General features: G+C 32.6%; 1 protein-coding gene across 1 annotated transcript; it reads left to right on the top strand.

The window, feature by feature from the left end:
- The first annotated feature begins 1,339 nt into the window (after positions 1-1,339).
- On the top strand, positions 1,340-8,240 carry LOC111408711 (metal transporter Nramp5-like). Its single transcript, XM_023038462.1, has 13 exons — positions 1,340-1,497; positions 1,572-1,650; positions 1,776-1,816; positions 1,908-1,986; positions 2,107-2,211; positions 2,441-2,550; positions 4,065-4,246; positions 4,349-4,418; positions 6,337-6,510; positions 6,627-6,731; positions 6,896-7,027; positions 7,128-7,223; positions 7,712-8,240. The coding sequence occupies exons 1-13, from the start codon at positions 1,363-1,365 to the stop codon at positions 8,048-8,050; spliced, it is 1,647 nt and encodes a 548-aa protein (XP_022894230.1). The 5' UTR covers positions 1,340-1,362; the 3' UTR covers positions 8,051-8,240.
- The last annotated feature ends 1,857 nt before the right edge of the window (positions 8,241-10,097 follow it).

The raw sequence follows: 10,097 nt of genomic DNA, 5'->3' as shown, positions 1-10,097 counted from the left end.
GAAATGCAAAAAAAATAAAAGAAATTGAAACATAGAGAAGTTTTCTGCAAAAAATGTTAAACGTAAGGACTTTTTGTAATTTTAGGGCTTATTAAAATTGAAACCATTGTCTAAACCGTCGAACCTCCATACCATTTTCAAAATACCATTGCCCAAACTCTGACGATACCACTTGTTTGAGAGAGACCGATACCATTTCCAACACACCAATCGACTATACTCATTAGGATGCATCTCTTCTTGGTCTTAAAACATCAACAGATAGTTCAGGGGTATTGAGGTTCGACGGTTTGGGCAATAGTTGGTCAGAATTTTTTCACTTCTAAGGTGACAGTTCCATTTGGAGAAGAAAAGAAGAGAGAGTTTTTTTGTTTTTGTTTTTTTTAATATTTTAATAAGACTTAGTATCACAAAACATCCATACGTTTTGCACTTCTTGCAGAAAAACGTCCCCAAGTTTATTTTTCCATCCTTATTCTCACGTTTCATTACGGAAAATGTCATTTTCACCAATTTGAAACGTAGATATGTTTTGCACACTACAGGCCAAATGTAAGTACGTTTTGTGCTATTAGGTATTTTAATAATTATTTGGACTCATTTGCACTTTTTAAAACATTTAGGAGTAATATTGCAATTTTTTTTTATTTAAATATGAAGCGTATTTTGATCATTTTACATTAAAAATGATGAAAGTGATGTTTTCTGCAATGAAACGTTGAAATAAAGGCAAAAAAAAAATGAAAAAAAAGAAACGTAGGAATATTTTCCGCAGTAAGTGTGAAATGTAGGAATGTTTTGTGATATTAACCCTTTGAAGAAAATAATATGCTTTGAGGCGTGTTGGAAATATGAATATCAGAAAACAAATTCTTTTATCTCCCAAAACTGTTAATATTAAGATGGAGTGGTTCAACTATCTATCCAATTTTCATGATAAAAATTTCTACAATTTTTTCAAAATCATGATGTCATAAAAATTTAAAAAATTACTGTTCAAATTCCAAAACACTAGCTTTATTATAGTATTTTTATTTATTTATTTATTTATTTATTTAATCTCTTATAAGTTTTGGTCAACACCACCATGTCCAAATTCACAGCGTGGTCCATGACGTGTAATTCTATAGTTTTGAACAATAATTTAAATTTCCTGTATATTTAATCCAAGAATCCTGACTAAAAATCAGTGGAAAATTTGTTTGACTATTTTATATAAACAACTTGGCAATATGCAATAGTAAGAAAACAAAATAAGAGCCCAGTACGTATTTAGACAGCTCACATTATGAGATTATGCTCTATATAAATAAATAACACAGATGGAAATATATAATATCCAAATTCATTGAAAAACTCACTATGGAGAGACATATGGGGAGTTCGCAGCAACAGCAACAGCAAGTGAGTGGTGGAAATAACAGCCACCAGGTCGGAACCGTGCCAGAGACACCACCAGCCGGTAGACAATACGATCACCAGATTCATGAGAAACAGGTTCATGTTTTGCTTTTCTTATTTTCAGCTTCATAATTGATATTTTTTCTAAGCCTTCCTGTATTTGCATTCAGAAGCCTGGATGGAGAAATTTTTTGTCGTACGTTGGCCCGGGTTTCTTGGTCTCATTGGCATATCTTGATCCCGGAAATTGTAGGTCTTCGAGTCTCTACAAGGCATTCTTGATGCACAGTATTGAATACTATTGTATTAGTTTGACATCTTTATTTTTGGTTATTCAATTTTATTGATCTATATTTTATGATGCCATTTTGCAGTGGAAACTGATTTGCAAGCCGGTGCAAACCATGGATATGAAGTAAAAAATCATTGAAATCTTCTTAAACTTCTCTCTCTCTCTCTCTCTCTCTGTCTGTCTCCACTAATAATTAATTATTTGCAATAATCAGCTACTTTGGGTGATACTCATCGGATTAATCTTCGCTCTAGTAATACAATCACTTGCAGCTAATCTTGGCGTAAGCACTGGTATTAACGGCAAAAACTTGTACCTAAACGTATTGAGTAACATAATTACAAAATTATGGTCATTTTAAAGTTGTTTCAATGTTAATTAATGGGGTTTGATTTCTCTTTCTTAATTTGCAGGCAAACACCTCTCAGAATTGTGCAAGGCTGAGTATCCCCGATATGTTCGATACTGCTTATGGATACTAGCTGAGATTGCTGTCATAGCAGCTGACATTCCTGAAGGTACTATTCCGTAACCCAAACGCGCATATTTTCATATATGATGACTTTTTCTTGTAGTTTAAGTCAATGTAGGCGTGTACAAATTGGGCACTGCTTGTTGAACAACGTTGTTCAAGGGCTTTCCCCGTACAAATTAACACACACAAGGATTTTTTTACTTGTGCTATATATAAGTTGATACTTTAGTTTTCTTCGAGCTAGTGCTCGACTAACTAAAGAATTTCAACAGTGATTGGGACGGCATTTGCACTTAACATATTGTTCCACATCCCAGTTTGGATTGGAGTTCTTTGTACTGGTTTGAGTACTCTCCTAATACTTGGCCTCCAGAGATATGGGGTAAGTTATGTTTTCCCTTAAAAAAAAAAAAAAACTCTTAATAAATAATAAATCGATTTTATTAAATCCCATGACATCATAACGATAAGACTACTTGAATACAACGTGAAAATAACGCATACATAATTTATTTATTGACAATTAGAGACTTACTAAGGTATATACTTTGAAGATATCATAATCATGATTATATTTTAATAATGAAAGTTTCAAAAATGGTATGCTTAGAGTAACGTTGATTGAATAAGAATAAAACAACTAAGATAGATTACTACACATTGTTTACTAGTCTTTTGTCCTGTAACAATTTTAACATAGATAGATTTGACGTCTCCTTATTTTTTACGTTGTTATGTTACATTTTTTTTTGTTTGTTATTAGAATCTTATATGCATTTTATTTATTTTCTTTTTGACGAAATTTAATTATAAAAATAATCCTCATTGTCTTATATACAGTTGCTAAACTCGCCCCTATTTGCCTTTTTATACATATTTGTTCTTTTTCACTTTAAACAATATTTATGAAATTCAGTAGGATAAAATGATCTAAATAAAAACTTCGTTCATATATTTTTTTTTTCATAATCAGATTTGAGCCAACGTAAATATGTCTTACATCTCATAACATGAATAGTTCATTTATCTAATTTATTCCCATTGTTGTCTAGAAATAGAGATATGTAACGTTACTTATCGATTTTTATTTTTAACCATACAGAATCGAAAATCGATTATTTGTGCATAGATTCAAAATTATTTATGAACTCATGTTGAGAGGAAATATATTAAAAAATAAAAAATAAAAAATTGTAAGATAAGTTTTATACAACTGAGTTGTTAATAGCTAGTTGGACAAAATAGTATATGCTAAAGAATTAATCTATTTGTACAATGACTTAGATAATGTGTAGATTGTAAAGATCCTAACCATTGGATTCTAAAATAGTTTTTCAAATGAATATTATGCCCGCCAACTAACACACTGTCAAATTCATTGTATAAGTAGCATGATTGATACTAAAAGGATTACCCTGCTTATCCAGAGCCACGTGGGCCATAGGCCCACACCTCCATTGGTCGACATTTGGCGCCCCTATCTGTACAGACAAGCTCATGTGGGCCTGGACAAATAGCCGATCCTTCTACAAATCATTTTAAAATACAGAATAAATCAATAAATTATAACAGGTTGACCACCTCTGAATATTTTTATCTAAAATTGTAAAGCCTTAAAATTATTTAATTCTTATTTAATTGTTTCATGCCAACAGCCAGGACAAGAGCATATGGACTGTGCAGACTGCACTTAATAAATATCTTCTAAATATTTTTATGAAATATAATATTAGTGTCAAGATCCGATATATTTTTGGGATGAATTAAAATCTTTTTAAATTAACTTGAAACTAATAGGTCGTACTAATTACTCAACGACCAATTAGCTCGACTATATATATATTTCAAAAAAAAATATTTTTCGATTAAATTGACTTGGAAAATTGAAATCAACAGGTGAGAAAGCTTGAATTTTTGATAGCAATATTGGTATTCATCATGGCTGCATGTTTTTTTGGTGAACTAAGTTATGTGAAGCCTCCTGCAAAGGATGTAATGAAAGGAATGTTCATTCCTAAACTCAGTGGCAATGGTGCAACTGGTGATGCCATTGCACTATTGGGCGCCCTTGTCATGCCGTATGTATTAAAACTTTTTCGATAAGTTTTTAAATTAATTTTTAAGTTTTTTTTTTTTTTTATCGAATTTCACTGAGAATTATCTTTCTGATTTTTCAACAGGCACAATCTCTTCTTACATTCAGCTCTTGTACTCTCTAGGAAAATACCAACTTCAGTTCGAGGCATCAATGTAAGTTGATTGTCGTATTTGATATTCTAAAGAACGCTTATTACACTATGCTCCTGTTTGGTTCAGATTTTAATTTGAGTCAAAGTCAAACAATCAATATTAACCATATATTTTTAGGTCCATAATTTTTCAACCACACATTTCAAAAACCCTTATGAAAATTTACTAAAAAATTAATTTTAATTTCCACCAAACACCCTTTAAGTATATTTTTATTTTTTGAAGTAAGAATGGGATAAATGGTGGTCATTTGGCATCCCAAGAAGCTGGTTTGAATACATTTATTACCTTAATTAATTATCCTGGCCAAATTTTTTTAAATATTTTTATGAAATATAATATTAGTGTCAAGATCCGATATATTTTTGGGATGAATTAAAATCTTTTTAAATTAACTTGAAACTAATAGGTCGTACTAATTACTCAACGACCAATTAGCTCGACTATATATATATTTCAAAAAAAAAAAAATTTCGATTAAATTGACTTGGAAAATTGAAATCAACAGGTGAGAAAGCTTGAATTTTTGATAGCAATATTGGTATTCATCATGGCTGCATGTTTTTTTGGTGAACTAAGTTATGTGAAGCCTCCTGCAAAGGATGTAATGAAAGGAATGTTCATTCCTAAACTCAGTGGCAATGGTGCAACTGGTGATGCCATTGCACTATTGGGCGCCCTTGTCATGCCGTATGTATTAAAACTTTTTCGATAAGTTTTTAAATTAATTTTTAAGTTTTTTTTTTTTTTTTTTATCGAATTTCACTGAGAATTATCTTTCTGATTTTTCAACAGGCACAATCTCTTCTTACATTCAGCTCTTGTACTCTCTAGGAAAATATCAACTTCAGTTCGAGGCATCAATGTAAGTTGATTGTCGTATTTGATATTCTAAAGAACGCTTATTACACTATGCTCCTGTTTGGTTCAGATTTTAATTTGAGTCAAAGTCAAACAATCAATATTAACCATATTTTTTTAGGTCCATAATTTTTCAACCACACATTTCAAAAACCCTTATGAAAATTTACTAAAAAATTAATTTTAATTTCCACCAAAAACCCTTTAAGTATATTTTTATTTTTTGAAGTAAGAATGGGATAAATGGTGGTCATTTGGCATCCCAAGAAGCTGGTTTGAATACATTTATTACCTTAATTAATTATCCTGGCCAAATTTTTTGTTGACTTCTTTTACATTATTGAAGAGAAGTCAGTACTCAGTACTCGTAAGTAATGTACTAAATTAATGAATGTATTAAGGTAGGCACGAAACTGAATGATATGGCCCACAAACCATCACCATGAATATGTAAATGATGGAATTTATTAAAAACTACCAAGTCATGGAAGAAAAAGGAAACGACTAATATTATTTATTTATTTTGGTTGTCTCATTTCCCACGGAATTTGAACTAAATTTTAGAGTGGATTAGTAGGGACTACTAGTATCACCATGCCCTTCTGACTCGAATATCTGTGGTTGCTCGAGAGAGCAGCAAGTGAAGGAGAGTTAGGTGAGGGGAGGGGAGGGGAGGGCGTGAAGAATAAGATGATCTGAAGATGGTAAAGAACATTTTAATAATGAGAAATGCTAGAATTTCAGGGTACTATTTTCACAGGCTTTTTACAAGCACTCACAAACAGGTACTACTGATAGGGGTGGGATTTTTGGGGTATTTTTTTAATGATGTGAGGCTCATCTGTTTGTGAGTGCCTGTGAAAACAGTACTTTGACATTCTAGTATTTCTCTTTAATATGAGTCAAATAGATATTTTAAATCAAAAATTTTATTAGTGACTTATTTATTACTTTGACCACGAAATTTGGACCATTTTAAAAAAATTTGCCCACATTATAATTAAAAAAATAAAATAATTAGTGCATGTTCATTAATTATTTTCCCTCTTGTTTTCAGGATGCGTGTCGATTCTTCTTGATTGAGAGTGGATTTGCACTATTTGTAGCATTCTTGATCAATGTTGCAGTTATTTCTGTATCTGGCACAGTTTGCTTGGCCAAGGATTTGTCAAAGGATAACACAGAACGTTGCAATGATCTAACACTCAACTCTGCTTCTTTCCTGCTTAAGGTTCAATGGCTATTAGATATATATATCTCTTACGCGAACAAATACTATTACATATATCTCTTTATTAATCCCCTCTAGAGCGTATTTTGACATAACATATACCATAAACTTCGCAGAATGTTTTGGGAAGATCGAGTTCTACAGTTTATGCCATTGCATTACTTGCCTCAGGCCAGAGCTCCACAATTACTGGCACATATGCGGGACAATATATCATGCAGGTACTATACATTACTTTATTCGAAATATTAAATCTTTAGAGAGGGAAAAAGACACGGCCCCTCAGGTGCAACAAACAAGAATTTGAACTTCTTTTTTCTTTACCATTGCTATCTAATAATCCGTACCCAATGCATAGATTAATTTGATTCTTTCCATTGAATAGGGTTTCTTGGATCTGAAGATGAAGGCATGGATTCGAAACTTAATGACTAGGTGCATTGCTATCACACCTAGTCTAATAGTCTCGATTATTGGTGGAGAATCAGGATCAGGTCGACTGATCATCATCGCATCGGTTAGTGCTTATTTTTTACGTAATTGTTTCGAGATTTTTATATATTTCAGTTAAAATCAGATTATTGAATCAGCTTTATTTTGAATGGATTTTTCTGCAGATGATACTTTCTTTTGAACTTCCATTTGCTCTCATCCCGCTTCTTAAATTCAGCAGCAGTTCCACCAAAATGGGACCTCACAAGAACTCAATCTATGTAAGCTCATTTTTCTCCCATTTCTTTCTATTTGCAAATTTCTCATTATTTAATTTCTATAATTCTTTTTATGTCAAGGAGCTTAGTTTGAAACACGTTAGACCGGACTTCCAGCCATGATATTTCAGTTTGGCTACTACGATAAACACGTCTGAGAAGTGTTTATAAACAATCTGAATTATAATTTATAGATCGTACTGAAAATGGTTAAGTGTATAGTAATTGTGGAACACTCCAAATGTGTACAGAAAGAAAGAGTGATTTGAATGTTTATAAACACCAGCTAAACATAGATTGATCTTGTTTTCAATACATTTAGAATAAACTCTATAAATCCTATTCTGCTGCTTTGTTCAATTCGTCAATATATCGATAAAAACTTAATTAACGTTTACCATGCTCAAGAAGTGAAAAAAGGATTTCTGGAAACACATTCTATCAGAAATTGCTTTTTTGCCTAATTGATTAATTTAAATTTCTGTTTGCAGATTGTAGTGTTCTCATGGACATTGGGGCTGGGAATCATAGGTATCAACATCTACTATTTGAGCACAGCCTTTGTGGACTGGTTAATCCACAACAATTTACGAAAAGTTTGGAATGTCTTCATTGGAATCGTTGTTTTTCCATTGATGGCTGTATATATAATGTCAGTAATCTATCTTATGTGTCGCAAAGACAAAGTTATCACATTCATCGAGCCCACAAAATTCGACCCAATTGCTCAAATGCGAATGGAAAATGGGATCGACAACTTAGATGGTGGGCACGAGTTGCAACCGGTTCCATATAGAGAGGATCTTGCTCGTATACCATTGCCTCAATAGAGTTGTCGGAATAGAGAGTTCTCATGATCAACCTCCTTTCGTCAACTTTTTTTCTTTTTTAATTTGAAAGGAATATTGTTTCTACCATCAATATAGCTAGTCTTAAACAATGGTTAATGTTGTAAAATTTTGTTTCGCAAGTGTACGACCCGTAACAAGTAATAGTGGACCTAAGAGTCCGATTTGTCGATCCCACAAAGACTATTTTCTAGCATTTAATTCAATCTTTCTTTAACTACTATTTGACTAACACAAATCAAAGGTCGTAAAATCTGGGTTTTAATCTAAATTCTAGAAAATAAATGAATGTTCACACGATTGGTTGGAGAATCAAATAATGAATGAATGTTAGGGTAGAATAACTTCACCAATTGATCACCTTTACATCTCAAAATAAAACTCAATTCTAATGTAGTGCTCGGTCGAATTCTCCTATTGTATTCAATTTACCCCTATCGAGTTCTCATTGAGTCTATTCAACTAATTAAATTTCATATCTCTATGCAAATTCAATTTAGTTAAACGAGTTCTATGTCTTAGGAATTCAATTATGACCGCAATAAATGGTATAGGTATCTCTACTCGTTATACCAATGTACTTGATTTTACTACATGGTCTAAATCCTAAACTCATATCTCTATTTGTAAAGAATTCACAAAAATCATCAAATTATTGATCAAATAATTTAATGCATTCAACTCATAGTAAAATCAACACATGAAAGAATTAAAAACTGAAAGTCTTAATAAGAGCATGTAAAAGATCCCAATTGGTTACATTATTCCCCCTAACAATGAATTTAGCTACTCATAATACAAGAAGAAAGGTAGGAATTTGTCTTAAAATACATTATCGAGTTTGTAATAAAGATGTAGAAAAAAAAGTAGAATTCTTGCACCAAGATCTCCTTCCTCTTCCAATAAATGCTTCTAATCTTCAATTGCTTGGTGTTAATCTTCTTGAATTTCTCTTTTGAATCTCCTTTCTTGTTGTCTTCTCTCCAATATGTCAAGAACCCTTCAAAAGTATGAGGAAGATATATTTATAGGTGCCCCTCCGTTTTACGTAGAAGTTGGGTTTTTATGGATCTAAAAATGCCCCAAAAAACGCGACCTAAATCTTTAATCGCAGCGCCTAGGCGCTGATGGTAGCGCCTGGGCGCTGTGGTTGTGGCGCCTAGGTGTTATGGTAGCGCCTGGGCGTTATGGTTGTGGCGCCTAGGCGTTGCCTTTCGGGTCCAAATTTTATCTTTTTTTTTCAGTTTTGTAGCGCCTAGGCGCTATGAATGCAACGCCTAAGCGCCGTTTTTCTGCTCCAATTCCGTGTTTTTGGCCTCTTCATCCACTTTAATACTTCTTTTCACATCGCTTCTCTTAATCTTCAAAACAACACTAACAAACACATAAAAAACATTCTATACTCACAAGATCTAGCAAAAATCAAGCTAAAATTGTGCAAAAATCATGAGTGTAACAAATTCATCAAATACCCCCAAACTTAACCATTTGCTAGTCCTCGAGCAAACACCAAAACCCATAAAAATAATTAATGGACACACAAGCACAACTAAGACAAACAAAATCACTTAAAATAAATTTCGCTAGATAGCTTGCCTTCATGTCTGAGAATTAAAAACATAACTTCGATTCCATGAACCACTTCAAAGCTATAATGCAAAAGTTAACTTCTCACCTATTCAATGCAAAACGGGTGTGTGTGTGGAGAGTCAAGTGCAACGCTGTACAATAATAAGTTGACCCAATTCCCGACCTTAGAAGTCAAATTTTTCCTTACTTTGCTTGTGGGATTCACACACCCCCAAACTTATTTTCTTTTCTCTTTCCAAGGGTGTAACCTAAGGTTAAATTTTCAATGCTAATTCCTTACATCACTCAAGTTTGGTTAGATTTTACTTATTGTAGTTCTACATATCAACATATGAGGATTCTCCTTATTTTTAACTGCTTCAACCTTTAGGAATCAATCAAGTTACTAACCCCTTATCAAAGGTCTAATCCTCTAAAACAAGTGTTCGGGGCTTAATCA

This window comes from Olea europaea, chromosome 14 (assembly GCF_002742605.1).
Source record: "Olea europaea var. sylvestris chromosome 14, O_europaea_v1, whole genome shotgun sequence".
NCBI classification, from domain to species: Eukaryota; Viridiplantae; Streptophyta; class Magnoliopsida; order Lamiales; family Oleaceae; genus Olea; species Olea europaea.
The sequence above is the reverse complement of the archived record's forward strand: the minus strand, read 5'-3'. Positions and strand labels throughout refer to the sequence as shown.

Excerpts from the sequence above, each read along its gene's own strand:
- LOC111408711 (XM_023038462.1), top strand. The coding sequence starts at position 1,363 with ATGGAGAGACATATGGGGAGTTCGCAGCAACAGCAACAGCAAGTGAGT. Across the intron at positions 1,817-1,907 it reads GTGCAAACCATGGATATGAA|CTACTTTGGGTGATACTCAT; the intron begins GTAAAAAATCAT and ends TGCAATAATCAG. Across the intron at positions 6,511-6,626 it reads CTGCTTCTTTCCTGCTTAAG|AATGTTTTGGGAAGATCGAG; the intron begins GTTCAATGGCTA and ends TAAACTTCGCAG.